At 39.8% G+C, this 14,419-nt stretch overlaps 2 protein-coding genes across 3 annotated transcripts in view; one reads left to right on the top strand and one right to left on the bottom strand.

The window, feature by feature from the left end:
* Positions 1-6,722, top strand: part of LOC118426728 (RNA N6-adenosine-methyltransferase mettl16-like) — a 7,813-nt gene extending 1,091 nt beyond the window's left edge. The window contains exons 2-7 of one of the 2 annotated variants that reach the window (XM_035836280.1): positions 471-611; positions 1,117-1,375; positions 1,699-1,768; positions 2,527-2,616; positions 3,542-3,691; positions 4,362-6,722. In XM_035836280.1, coding sequence (XP_035692173.1) covers positions 471-611; positions 1,117-1,375; positions 1,699-1,768; positions 2,527-2,616; positions 3,542-3,691; positions 4,362-4,871 — 1,220 coding nt within the window. In that variant the 3' untranslated portion in view covers positions 4,872-6,722. Of the gene's footprint in view, positions 1-470; positions 612-1,116; positions 1,376-1,698; positions 1,769-2,526; positions 2,617-3,526; positions 3,692-4,361 lie in introns of both variants that reach the window. The other variant, XM_035836278.1, reaches the window with a different exon arrangement.
* Positions 6,723-6,995: 273 nt separating this feature from the next.
* On the bottom strand, positions 6,996-14,419 carry LOC118426730. The gene is made up of 7 exons (XM_035836282.1): positions 14,377-14,419; positions 13,354-13,431; positions 11,803-11,901; positions 10,484-10,510; positions 10,086-10,136; positions 8,490-8,659; positions 6,996-7,539 (listed from the first exon to the last, which is right to left on the bottom strand). The coding sequence occupies exons 2-7, from the start codon at positions 13,417-13,419 to the stop codon at positions 7,512-7,514; spliced, it is 441 nt and encodes a 146-aa protein (XP_035692175.1). The 5' UTR covers positions 13,420-13,431; positions 14,377-14,419; the 3' UTR covers positions 6,996-7,511.

The following is a 14,419-nucleotide window of genomic DNA, read 5'->3' as shown; positions in this document are numbered from 1 at the left end:
AAGAACCCAACACACTTATGGAGTAGTGTACAGTAGGGGGTGACCTGGGATGACTCGAGATCATTACTGGCTTGCGCATGCCATTCCTCTTCAAATATCTAATATCAAAAAATTATCATGTACTTTATTTATGTTGTTGGTTATACTATGATTATAGTCAAAGTCCTTCCCACGCCTGATGGCACATAGGCCGGTGGCCCGGTGCCCATCTCCGTTTCAGTAGCCCTGGGCCACACAACTTTGTGCAATCACTACAGCAGGGGGCTGGTCCACTGGTGGTGGTGTGTGTTCAACTTCCATACTCTTTCCCGAATGCTGAGTGCTAAGCATGTACCATTTTTAAGTATTTGGTATGACTCGGCTTGGGATTGAACTCATGACCTACCAAATGAAAGGTGAACACTCTACCCACTCGGCCATTGCACCGGTTGTATATGTATATATTGTGATAACCTATACTTGTATATTAGGTGCTGGTGCGTGTTGTATCTACCCCTTGCTGGGCTGTACCCTGAATGGTTGGAACTTCCTTGCCACAGAAGTGGACCCCACCTCCTACACCTATGCTGTCAACAATGTCAGCAGGAACAACAAACAGGACAACATCACAGTTAGCCTGTTGTTGTGTTAACTGTTTAACCACCTATAAAGTATAGAAGAAAAAATAGCATTGGTTCCTGAATTTTAGTAGGATCCATACTTCATAAATTCAGAGTGGTGCAGGTAAAATTTGTCTGGTGCAGGTAATTTTCAGTGTAACCTGCACCAGTGCAGGTATGTAGAAGAAAGCATTTCAAGCCCTGCAACTGTATGTAGGGCATGGTATTGGAAGATTTCAGTATGCCCGGGCGCGCCCTAGACTGAAGAGCATATCCTTGTCCTTTCACCACCTTTTACCTCCCCAAATGAAAATTGGGTAGACCTATTTTACACCTGAAAAGAGGAGTAAGGAAAGCCATGTAGTACAAGGTGTCTTTCCGAAGGACACAACTGATGCCAACCATTTTTTATTCAAATCAGGAAAATCAATGAATCTGCTGTTGTGATATACACAAGTTACTTGCCGCAATGACCTGTTAGTGTTAACACTTTTTGTCATCGCTACTCATTTCCTAGTAAAAAGCGTCAAAAGGGACGAGGGCCTTCTGAAGTTCTTGAACGAAGATGAGAGTTACTTTGACTTCTGCATGTGCAACCCACCTTTCTATGCCAACGACCTGGAGGCCCAGGGACTGCTGCCTGACCGGGGCAGTGAACGCCCCCTGCCCTCCTCCATCAGTACTGCAAGTGAGGCAGAGCGAGTGGCCAGTGGTGGTGAGGTGGGACATGTGAGCAGGATCATCTTGGAGAGCTTGCAGCTTCAGCAGAGGATAGGGTAAGTAGCAGGATGCATCCAATCTGGACTGACTTGCACCTTGACCTGAATTTTGTATACTTGTCTGGAACCAACCCCTACATGTATATCTAGAATGCAAATTCAGAAGTTCATTCAAGGAAAGCAGATGATGTAGCCAGGTAAAAATGTTCTCCCAGTGTTTAACTACATGTAAGTATCCCTGTTGCTGAAATGTCTTAGATCCTAGGAAATATATATTTATGTGGCCTTAATACAAAGCTTTGACGGCATTCATGCTCCTATTTCTACATCTTCAGTCCATGTACTTCTACACTGTGTCTTCTTCTTTTTTTTTCAAACAGGTTTTACACCTCCATGTTGGGCAAGAAATCCAGCTTGAAACCTTTGAAAGAGATGTTGAAGGAAAACGGGGTAAGGTGTAGCCTACAGTAACTGTTGTTTCTGATGCATGGTGGAGCAGTTCCACTTCTGTTTTATTAGTCAAATTTGCTTTTGCTTCTTAATGTAGACAGTCGTTGGAATATTGCTGTTGCAACACTTTTTGTTCGAGGGCGCCAAAATTCAACTTCATTCGCATCAAAACATGGGTTTTCTCAGGTGGGTATGACTTAAATAAAATACAACACGGCGTATTCAGCATCACCCTCGGTCCCATCCCTCCCGCGGGTCGGGCCGATACCTTGGGTGATACGGAATACACCGTGTTGTATTCTATATTTAGGTACCAAATTTGATATCTGTAGGATTTGTGTGTACACAGAGGGTGATTGCAGCATTGCGAAGACTACCCAAAACACTTACAAACCTTCATGCTGAAAAACAATTTCGTCAGCTTGCTTGCCTAATGGATATTTAAAATATATAGGCCCTGCATGCTGATTGGCTTATCCTACATAAGGCAAGCTCATTGATATGCAAAAGCAACATGGGTCAATAGTGTAATGAGTAGGGTAGCTAAGCAGAGCGAATCTAAATGAGTTTCTATGGCATGGATTCAGCTCTTCATGGTGTACATTGGTCATATTTTGTATTGCACTGGTTATGATTAATTGTACATGATTGTATAGTTCTGTGGTTGTTTTGGGACAAATTAGCAATTGAAAATGAACTTCAACTTGAAGTTCAAGGTATTCTTTTAATTTTTTGCAAACTTTTTTTTTTGGTTGCAGATTGAAAACTTCACCTGCACAGAGTTCTGCCAGGGTCGAACCATGAGATGGGGAATTGTCTGGACATTCCACAAGGACATCACTCTACCTGTGGGTGTCTTTGTCAGACTTTCTAAGTTTCTTACTTACTTTGTGGAGGCCAAGTATACAATATACAGATCATGTTCTGGTTAATGGTAAACTAAGGCCACACCAATTTTATTTGTTGTTTCTCGGATTTTTTTCAGAAAAAATTGAGTCGGTCTTTTAAGAAAAGTTATAAAAACAAATTTTTAAAATGTCGGGGGTAGGCGAGATTGGACAGGAAAACCTAAACTTTCAACATATAGGGGGACCCTGGTAGCAAAGTCCAAAGTTTGAAGAAAAATGATAAATGTACGGTCCAAATTAGGTGCGTACAGCTATTAGAATTTGAGGCCCATGGTTAATTTGAGAAAGGAGAGGCAGTGAATTTTTTTTCAACATGAGGTGTGGCCATCAATTTGAAAAGTTTTTTGTTTTTCAATTCCAAAAAAAATAGGGTCGGGAAATCCGAGAAACAACAAATAATATTGGCGTGGCCTAAGCAATATTAGAGCATTAGAAGTAGAAATATTCTGTATAATGCAATCTGTATGCTTAATATTAAGTTGGACATCTATTCCCACATTTACATCATTATTTCATACTTTGAGCAGTTAAAAATGGAACAGATTTCTTAAGTATTTGAACCCCCCAAAACTAGACCTTGATCTAGTGCGCATTGAATGCACTATTTTCACAGGACAGCTGAGACTATTTGGCAACCAATGAAGAACAAAAAAATCATTAGTCATTGCAATCAATTCATGACTTTTGCAAGTTTTGGTCAATTATCATACAACTGTCTTTCTTCTGTAGAATCTACAGTTCATAGGGCAGTTTTTAGATAGATTTGGCAGATGAATAGATCACATAAAAACTTTCCTGACCATACAGAGAGGTACATTGTTGTCTGTTGTTGTATGTTTAATGTCTGTAGACATCCCCACTACAGAAGAAGAAGAGCAAGCCTCCCATCAGGACAGTCGTGCCAGAGAAGTACTTACAGCACCTCATGAAGCATGCTGCTCAGACTGGGGGCATGCAGAACACAAGGGTGCAGCTGGTCAGCAGCGCCATCAAGCAGCTACTGGGAGAACTGCAGGTATAGCTACTGCAGCAGTGCTCAATAAGCCTAAACAAAGTACTTATTACCAGCTTGCACCTCGAACAAGCACCTTCTTTCCCTACTCACTTGGCATTCATTTGTTGGGGGACATAATAAGTCAATCCACAATATTTTTTCCCCAAATTAAAGGCTAATTTTTTTTCTCCTTTCATGGACTAAATTTTCAATGCTTTGTCAGAAATTTTATGATTCAAAGATGTATTGTTGAAGTTCATGTGATAGTAAAAATTCATACACATCTGTTTTTGTAGATAACAAGACTGTTGAAAAACTTCAATATGCATACAAACTTGTTAAACGTAAAGAAGCAACATTGACTGACCAAGTTTTTGAATGTTAAAATGTACAGATATTTTGCTTCCTGTGTATCTGGATGCATGTTTGTGTATTGATGTGCCCATAGAGTGAAAGGATGCGAGGGAGAAGATAGTGTAATCAAAGACTGGCAGGATGTAACATTCAATAATGGTATTCCTGTGAGCTGGCAGGAAGTGGTAGAAGACTGCACATATTCTAATTATGGTCGCTGAAGGGTGACAGGAAGTGATCAGTGGAAACGTATCATGTAAACAAAACCGGTGTTGCATGATTTAACATGAAACATGAGATCTTTGAACTCTTGTCTCCAATGTTTCCCTCCTGCCAGGTGCCGTTCCAGGAGTGTGCTCCCCCCAGTCCAGACCACAGCATCTCCCTGACGCTAACTCCCACGGAAAACACCTGGATTCACAACAGGAAGAGACGCAGACAGAAGTCCAGGGAGGCTGCGGAGGGACTGAAACACGTGGAACAGCCGCTAATGTTACAGTTTGATACACCGGAACAGAAAGAACAACAGCCAAATACAAAGATGGAAGAAGAGAAGATGGAACATGATGGCAGCCATGTTGGGGAGGGGGGCAAATCAGAGAAGCTCGATGACACAGACAGTAAGAAAATGGAGACATCAGATGATGCTGCGAATGGCACTACCAGCCCCGGTAAACGAGGAGCTTCCGAAGAGGCAGCGCATGAAGAGTTTCTGTTTAAAGCATGCCTGTCAATCAGTATGATTGACAAGGGTATCGTCATGGAGATGGGATGGTTGGAGGGTAAGGACAAGGATGGCATGAACCAGCTGGTGTGTTACTTAAAGAGCCAGTTCAACAAAGTCTGAGGTGTAAGAAGTATCCACTGGTACTTTGTACCAAAAAGTAGTATCAATGTGGTCTCATCAGCTTGATATATTTCCTTTGTCAAAAGAGAATGAATATTATTTTCTGTTCACATAGTTGATTTGATTATAATATGGATGACATCTGTGCACGCATCAATGTTCGACCTTTCCAAAATAGAAACAGTTGTCGATTGTACTGTAAATCATATAAAACAGCTGCAAAAATGATCAAATGCTGTAAGTTGCAAAAAAGATCGGAAGATGGATATTGCCGTTTTAGAATGCTAAACTCAATTCCAAAAAAAGAACAAAAGTTTAGAATAGTTATGTTGTATGGTACACCATACTCTATGTTTATTGTTCAACCTTTTTGACCACTAAGATTTCATGATGAAGTTGTTTTCCTATTTTGGCCAATCTTTCTTTATTCGCACGCTCGAATGACAGTTTTTAGGTGTCCAGATAGAGGATGTCATCCATATATTCAAATCAACATGGCTTAATTGTTGATTGGTTGAAAAGGGGGTTTGTCACAAACAAAGGTATGGCAATTTTCATCATACCATCCACAGGTGTGGAGAATCATGATAAATAGATAGGACATTGATCCAGAACATGGTGGCAAAATTGAAGGCCAGGTGAGGAAGCTTGAAAAACTGTCTCAAGCAACCATGGTATGACCAAATCAGGTTGGATAAGTGACACAGTATTATTTTTGAACGGTAGAAAAGGGGATGTTGTCAGCAGACAATGAGAGAAAGTAGCACAGTCCACGGGACAGTGAACAAGTAGGGCATGGAGATGCTAAAAGGGAGCTCTATAGTGTAAAGGGTCTCCCTACATAGTACCCCCAAATCATGTTGCATTTTTCTGTTCCAAATTTCATCAGCAAAAGTGTTTAAATCTATTTGAAAAATACAAAGTGCCCTGGCATGAATTCTGAAACTTCACGATATACATTTGATTTGATTGGTTCCGATGCAATTTACATGTCCAGGTCAAAAAAGTCAATGACTGATTTTGGAAAGGGACAGTGAAAAAGTTCACAATTATGGAAGTAGCATATTGCTACAAAACACTGCATTGTGGTAAGATGACCTTTTGAAACAGAATCTTTTTATTTTGGCCAAACTTTTTTTTTCATTATTCGCATGCATCAGTTTTTGGAAAGGGACAGTGAAAAAGTAGGACACTATTAAGGAAGTATTATATTGCTACAGAACACCGCAATGTGGTAAAATGAACTTTTGATACAGAATCTTTTTATTTTGGCCAAACATTTTTTATTTTTCGCACACTCGCCTCAGTTTGGAAGCTTCCAGAAGATGTCATCAAATGAAGATGGCATTACTTTTGATTGGAGTTTCATAAACATGTATACTGTTGCATTTAAGCACAGGTTTAGGCCTGTTTGAAAATGTTACTTTACGCTCTACAATAATCAATGATTTAAGTGATGAGGAGTCCCATGAATTGAGAGGACTGTAAAAATACAGTGGTATCCTAGGTGGTACTGTATCATCAACTACTAAGTAGTTGTAATAACTCCTTTTTTAATCTTCTTTTTGGTGCAATTTGCTGCACTGTCAATTTTTTCCCCAAAGCTTTCTTTAGTTTGGTTCCTCTTTGTTGTATTATTCCTTGTTCAAATTGTTTAGTTTGAACTCAACAAAAAACTATAAAAATTATCTTGAGTTGAGAGGATGTAACGTTATACATTGTCCAAAAAGTTGTTCTTTGTGATTCAAAGTTTGCAACTTATATAAACAGTTTAAGACTGACTAAAATGATATTAAATAGTAACATTTTGTTATATTTCTTGTATTTTATATTTTGTTATGTTTCTTCAATGCAGCTTTTTGGTAACTCAAAAACATACAGAAATCAACATGTAACAGCTAAGGGTTTCTGTGATGTTACATGACCTAAATCAAAAATGACTTCTGCATACAATGTATGACTCAATATGCTCTTTTTCAAGTTGTCAAACTAACGAAAGAAAAACTATGTTAGAAGGTGGATGCAAATTTTGTAAAAAAAAAAAATATATTTTTTTCTTGTTAAGTGTAGAATACATATTTCTTCAGATAATGCCCACCAAAGAAAACGCTCATGAAGCCATGATTAATTTTTAGCATAATTTTTTTAAGAAGTACATTAATGTATGAATCCAGAATAAGATACGATGAAACCTTTTGAACATGTTCTGAGGTAACATGTACATGTACTTGTGTAGTACTTCTATGTTAATACAATACTGCTATGCAGGCCGTGAAAGTATAAAGTTATTGTTTATCATATTAATACTATGTACTAACTGCAATAAAATGTCCAAAATAGACCTGGTCACTACATTATTAAGACTTAAGAGTGATGGTGTCGCCGCTACCCTACCCCATATATATGATTGTGTAAATCACAATCATGTAATAGATACTTTATTGTATTCATAAAAATCGCTATCTATCTATGTAGCATTTTACTTCTGCATGTTGTTGGACCTTCTGCAGCAAACTTTGTCATCAAGCTAGAACTGACTTTCCCTGACATAACAACACCTAATTTCAAGCCCACACGGTACTCCGTCAGTTGCTGTCCCAGTGTCGCTGAATAACGGCACTCCGTCGATGCTACGATGACCTAGGCTTCTTGCTGTCTCCCTGTGTGCCTGCAGTGAAACACGTAAAAATGTGAGAAAATGTCTGAACACTGAAATGTCAAGAATTAGGGTTGTTGTACTTAACTGGTATCCTGGTAAAAGGTAAGTTTTGTGTGTAAGATAAGTAGCTTTATGTGCTGCCTTGATGGCTACTATAAACGTTGTTGGATTATGTTTCAAAGCTAAGAGAATACAAATCTTATAACTTGAAAGTTCATAGATCTTCATATGATGTCCTTTTCAATAGCCATCTGATGAAAGTGGTCTGAGATGGAACATTCTATTTTAATTTTGAAAACCACCCACTCGCACGCACTCACTCACGGCCCATTTTAAACTGCCCATTTTTAAGTTGTCCATTGTTATTGAGTCTGTATGTTTTTGTTTCCGGATATTTGTGGCCTGTATACTATCTACTAGTAGCTTAAGAACTGTTTAATGGAAGAAGACGAAGGTGAAGGTCAAGATTGGGCCTCTTGGATGCTGTCATTGGTACTGCAGCATAAATTTCCGTTTTTGTATCTTTTGTTTTGACCAGTGGCCATGCTATGATCTACTTGTTCTGATACGCAACCTACGTGAGAAGGGTATCGTGCACTTGAAGACATTAGATGTTAAATGCGTGTGTGCTCTCTCAACACCTGTTGGAAAGAAACAACGGATCCTGTTCCCTCACTTTAGACACATGAGTAGCACTGATAAGCTTATATTCCTCATGCGTTTTAACGAACCAAGGAGGTTGAAAAAACCTCCTTGAACAAACCGACCTTAGCTAAACCCATGCAGTCCTACATTTTCACGATTACCAAGAAGCGAGAAGAAGCCGAACTTCTGTGTCAGACTAGATCTGTGATACTTTTATATGTATTTATGTTTTGACTTGACCTGTGCTTATCTCGGTTGGGCAAACATGTACAATAAAGGTCTTTATTCCAATATATAAAGTATAGACATCTTACCGGTCTATGATGACGTCACCACCAGATCCATCCTTCCCAGCAGGTGTTGCGATAGCCCATCGCGGGGCCAGGTTCTTACAGAACTCCGTCATCTCACTACCCAGTTTGGGCTGGTCGGATCGGCTCTCATCCAGGGAAATCACAAACTCATCACCCTCTCCTGGTTCTCCCTATCGTATTGGGGTGCGGCAAGATAATAGTAAATTTCATTACGAACCATTGCTTCAATAAATGAGCTTTACACACATGCACATACATTTGCACATGTACGTGACTCCAATCCCAGGGTTGGCACGATTGCCATACAAACTTCTGCACATTAGCACCATTTCTTGTATACCCTTTGGTAGATAATAGAATAACTGTGTGTTTGTGAATTGCATCTTTCTTAGTCATCCATTCCTTATTTTGCTAGTCAGTGACATGATTATCCTAAGGATTCGGGTTGACAGGAACTCGAACTTTTATTACGTTATTATTATTTTGTCAAAAGCTTTTTTGACAGGAACTTTTAACTACAGTCAAACCTGCCCGAGCGACCACCTCCTCTCAGCGACCACCTGGCCATTTCGACCGCTTTTTCTCGGTCCCGATTTATTTTCCCATTGACGTAAGCATTAAGGGACCTTTTCTCAACGACCACCTGGCCAACGCGACCGCGACCGGCCCAAATTGGGACCTATAACGACCGCATCATTTTCAAGATTGAGGTTTTCATCGATTTTTTATGATAATTAGCGCGATTTTGTGCCGAAATCGGCCAGTTTGCGTCGGATTTTGGGGGTTAAATTTACAGTTTACAGTGTACGTGTTGTATTTGACATTAAAGACCTCGCTTCTTTGCGGCGTGCAGTGTGCTTGCTATTTGCCATTATTCACAACGGCAACCATTTATACTTTGCATCGGGCATGTTTTGAGTCGATACTCTTCTCAGCGACCACCTGTCCAAATCGACCGTTTTTTTCCGGTCCCCCGGGTGGTCGTCTTGGGCAGGTTTGACTGTACTTGTAAATAGTACGATTTTTATTGACAGGAACACCTTGTCAACTGTAACCAAAAATCGTATTGATGGGAACATCCTGTCAATAGCCCCGACCTTCCCCCAACGCCTTCCAATATACAAAGGCAGTACAGCTATATTGCATCAACGCACAGTCATCGGTATTATAAAATATTTCAAGAAATCCGAAAATAGTTTCATCAGGTTGGTAGAATATAGGATAAAGGAGAATTTGTACACAATTTTATACAACCAGCATGTACTTACATTGCTCATGTTTCGATGTCTCTCAGACACCTTCGTCAGAACTTCTAACTGGAGTTCTGCTTCTTACCGCTATATGTAGCCGATGTAGGCGGCGCTTTTGCGGTGAGAAAACAATCCCAAACGTGGCTAAGCTTGTATCCCCCCTCCTACATCGATTACATTTAGCGGTGAGAAGCAGAACTCCAGTTAGAAGCTCTGGCGAAGGTGTCTGAGAGACATCGAAGCGTAAGCAATGTAAGTTCCTACTGATTGTGTAAAAAGAATTCTCTTATATCCTATTTCCAGTAAGTAAGCATACAGAAATACGATGTAAAATTTAGCTACTTACATCGACTATGTAGCAAGTAGTACCACCGGGAGCCTTCACTGCTGCAATACCCTGGATAACCACATGAGGTACACACTTAGTGCGTCTTTGCACTAAAACATATGCATACATGTACTCACAACATGAAGTCGAGAATATGTTTATGAAAAGAGCATTCTACCCACAAAACGGTTGTAAAAAACTTTGTTTTCGTTGATAAAACAAAAGTAAGACTTTAGTGAGGTCTATAGAGACACGAAAAGGCATTACAGCGTCTATTGCGTGTACAACGTATGGATTTAACTACTCTCTACACTAAAGTTCCTATGATATAAACAACCTTAAAATTTAATGTATTCAACTATTCAGACATAACGTTATACCTATACGGCGTACATAATTTTGTATACATTACGTACCTTCTCGTCGTCTGTCTTAAACTCGCCCTATAAGAAACAAATATAAACATGTTACAAAAAATACCATGTGTAAGAATGGTACCTGAAATCCATAATATCAAGGTGACAAATGTAAATTTGCCTTATTGATTCCATTATATGGATGACATCATCTGGGCACTACAGAACTGATCGCGCAAACTGCTATCATCATGAAATGTAAGTCAGACTGAACACACAAAACATGGTGTACAAAACAACATTTCTACATCTTCTATTAAAACTAGAAAGGCCGACATTTGCTTGAGAGCAAATACAGCATATTTCAGCCATCTCCCTCATGCAACAATAGGCCTTGAGGTCGTTGACCCCTTTGGCCATTGGAAAATGACCCAAAAAATTCCCAAATATATCATTTTAAAGTGTTCCATGCCAAAAATTATACATGGGTCATTTGGATAAATATCTAGAGCACCCCTTTACCAAATTTCGGGTCATTTGGTTGTAAAACGAGGGAACAGGAGCCAAAAATGTCCAATTTTTGTCTAAAAATGGCCATAAAATTGCAATATTAAGCATTATGTTGTACTGTATGGAAAAACTGTTATTGAATTCATGCGCACAAAATTGAAGGGCACTTTTATACCAAATTTCAGGTCATTCGGTTGTAAAACGAGGGTACAGGAGGCAAAAATGTGCTTTTTTTGTCAAAAAATGGCCAATAATCGCAAAATTAAGCATTTTGTTGTACCGTATACCAAAACTGTTATCAAATCTGGGTGGGCATATGATCAGGGCACCTCTGTACCAAATTTCATGTCATTCGGCTGTAATACCAGGGTACAGGAGCCCAAAATATACATAAAAATTGACAAAAACCTCAATAAAATCATTTCAAAGGCAGATATGAAAAAAATGAAAAAAACACCTGAGGGTATTGACTTACTCTACCTTTGTGCCAAATTTCAAGTCAATCGGTTAAAAAACGGCGGAGTTGATTCGATTTGAAGATTTGGCAGGAGAAAGAAAGAAAGAACGAAGAAAGAAACATTACGAATACAATATATTTCACCATACCTATGGTATGGCTGAAATATAACTAGTCAATATTCACTATCTAAATACTTTTACGGCATACCATTTGTTTATTGTTCATTTCTTGTATAATTTCCAGTTTTCCGGGCACAAACCGGTTTAAATTTCTTATTGGAAACGAGCAAACATTATTGATGCGCACGTGGATGTCAACCATATAATCAACTCAGTGTGGCCTGATTACAAAACACACAGTAAATGACGTCATTTGCAATCTCGGCAAACCGGTTGAACGCGGTACTTACAATAGTCTGCCCGCGGGTGACCCCGACAGTCAGCAACAGGACCAACACGCCAACTAGAAGCGGGGCAGGTGGACACCACAGCCGACAAGGCTTTGAGCGCTGCTCGGTGAAGAAATGGAGTAAAAAATGAACTTCTTAACTCTTTCTCTATCTATGTATATTGTGTTGTCAGCCTCAAAGCATTGAATAGGAACAAACAGGAAGTTTCTTTAGCCTATAACTAGTACAAAACCTTTCTACGGTCAACAGATGTGCGAGTTTACAAAAGATGCACCACAACATTCTTATGGGTTGGACGATTATTACAGCCACTGATGGGATTTCACCCCCTAAAAATATTAATGGCTGTCGCCTGGGAAGAATATTACCCAACAACTAGTACAAAACTTTCGTGCGGTCAACAAATTGTAATCTAACATCCAATGATCCATTGGCATAATACCGGTCGGTTTACTGCAATTTCTCAAGCAATGCTAATTTGGCAAATGATCAACGCATCATTTTCTCCAGTTACATGTTGCTGTTACAGCTTACCTTTGCCACTTCTTCTGTGTAAATTATTTTGTCTCTCTGGTCCTGCTAAAAACATAATATCGTAATTGGAACACACCGCGGAATTGCACGGAGAACGGGCGCGTGGTTGGAAGGGGGTGCACTATACCGGCCGAACGAAACACGGCACAATTAACTGCCGCTATGTACCTTGAAGTTCATATATCCTCTGTTGTTCCTTTCTTTCCTGTTAGTAGTTGCACAAAACAAAGCTGCATGAGCATACAAAAAGTCATGAGAAAATGGGCGTATACTGACGAGAATTTTCATTTAATTTTGGTCCGTCACAACCGCTATGACGTAAAACTTTACTGCTGGCCGTAGCATTAAAAATGGCGGGAAAATGGCGGCGTACGTTCAATTTGACCCATTCAGCCGTAGATCCGGGCGATAATGCCACGGTTCCTCACACTTTTACACGAGTTGTAGGTCACCAAAAGAAATTCAAGATTGCTGTTGAATCATGCTCGTCTTGTGCCGTGAGCACATGTGATTATTATCTACAAATCTGGCGATGAACGTGACAGTGTGTTTGTCCCACGACGAGCTCGCCTGCCCCGAAAATGACCTGAAAACTTTTGGCCTTGTTGTCTTCGAATGCATTGTTATCGATGCTTTGTAAATTATGTATTGGATACCTAGATGTCTGAAGTGTGCATACCTCAGAAATAACTATTGTTGCATGTGTAGATCTCTTTAAGTTCCACTATTTTTAATCGACCGGTATAAGGCTTATGACCGGTATTATGCCAATGCATGTTAATGTTTTACAAAAGATGCACCACAACATTCGTATTGGTTTATGGGTTGGACGATTATTACAGCCAATGGTGGGATTTCACCCCCTAAAAATGGCTGTCGCCTGGAAAGCGTATCAACCCGCAACTAGTACAAAACTTTTGTACGGTCAATAATTCAATGACCATCTCACACCACAGAAGAGGCATCATTTTTAGTCCGTAAATCTGTATTAAATCATTCATAATCATTTACACTTACCATACAAGGGACAGATTCCATCGGAGATCTGGTCCTAGGTACATTGTCCTGTTTGTCGGGTGTCATCGCAGGGAAAGTCTGAATATCAATAGTGTATTATTAGGTAGATATATTTGGTAAGATTATAAACTTACAAAATCATTCAAAACATCATCAGGTAATGATTTCAAGTCGTTGTCTACCTGTCACGACGCCGGTCGAGAATAAGAAAGTAACTTCAATAACCACGAAGTGGTCAAAACGAAAAGTTATCCACGAGATAGTGTTGATTTGCAAACGCCGAATACAGACTGCTGATGGGTTAAGCTAAGGGCACAGCCCGCCGTACGTGCAATTTGTCTGTACGTTTTTTGGGAGGCCACGACCGCCACGTATTTCTGAAAACGTTCAGGCTGTACAGGGCAGGCGCGTCGCCCGTACTGGCATGTAAGGGGGGCGAATCCGCAGCCCGATGGCACACAAAGTTTTGCCTGCACGTAAAGCTCTACGGCGTGTCTGCGTGCTCCAAAATTCGTCGGATTCCCAACGAGTTCGTACGGAGGCGTTACTTACTACTTACGTATACGGATCCCAAAAGATTGCCCACGTTTTGGCACGTAGACAGCACGTATTTGCACGTACGGTTGGTTGTGCCCTTAGCTTTAGATGTATCTAGACCCCTTTCTAAGAAAGACACCATTCAAACGTACATAATGAGATAATTACGTATCTCAAGGACTGAAAAGACAACAATGAAAGTTTTTTTTTTGACTCAAGAAAGCACGGCGACTTTCGCAAGGTCTTTCAAAAGTATACACACATACAAACGTTAACAAACAAGGGGATACAAATGGAACAACGTTAACCTGCGTACAAGTACACAGTTTTCACCACTGGTTCTAGGGCCGGGTTGAAACATTCTTTTACGTAAGTACCTATTTGTACAAGAGATATCTCGTCCCAGAATTTTTCGTATTTTTGCCAGTAGAATTGTTACGATGAACAAGAGAATCATTGGAAATATCACCAGGTAGTAAATCTTACCTGTGGTTTTCCGTCAAATCACTCAAAAAGTACTTCTGCAGCA

Source organism: Branchiostoma floridae, chromosome 11 (assembly GCF_000003815.2).
Source record: "Branchiostoma floridae strain S238N-H82 chromosome 11, Bfl_VNyyK, whole genome shotgun sequence".
NCBI classification, from domain to species: Eukaryota; Metazoa; Chordata; class Leptocardii; order Amphioxiformes; family Branchiostomatidae; genus Branchiostoma; species Branchiostoma floridae.
This window is presented reverse-complemented; position numbering and strand designations above follow the sequence as displayed.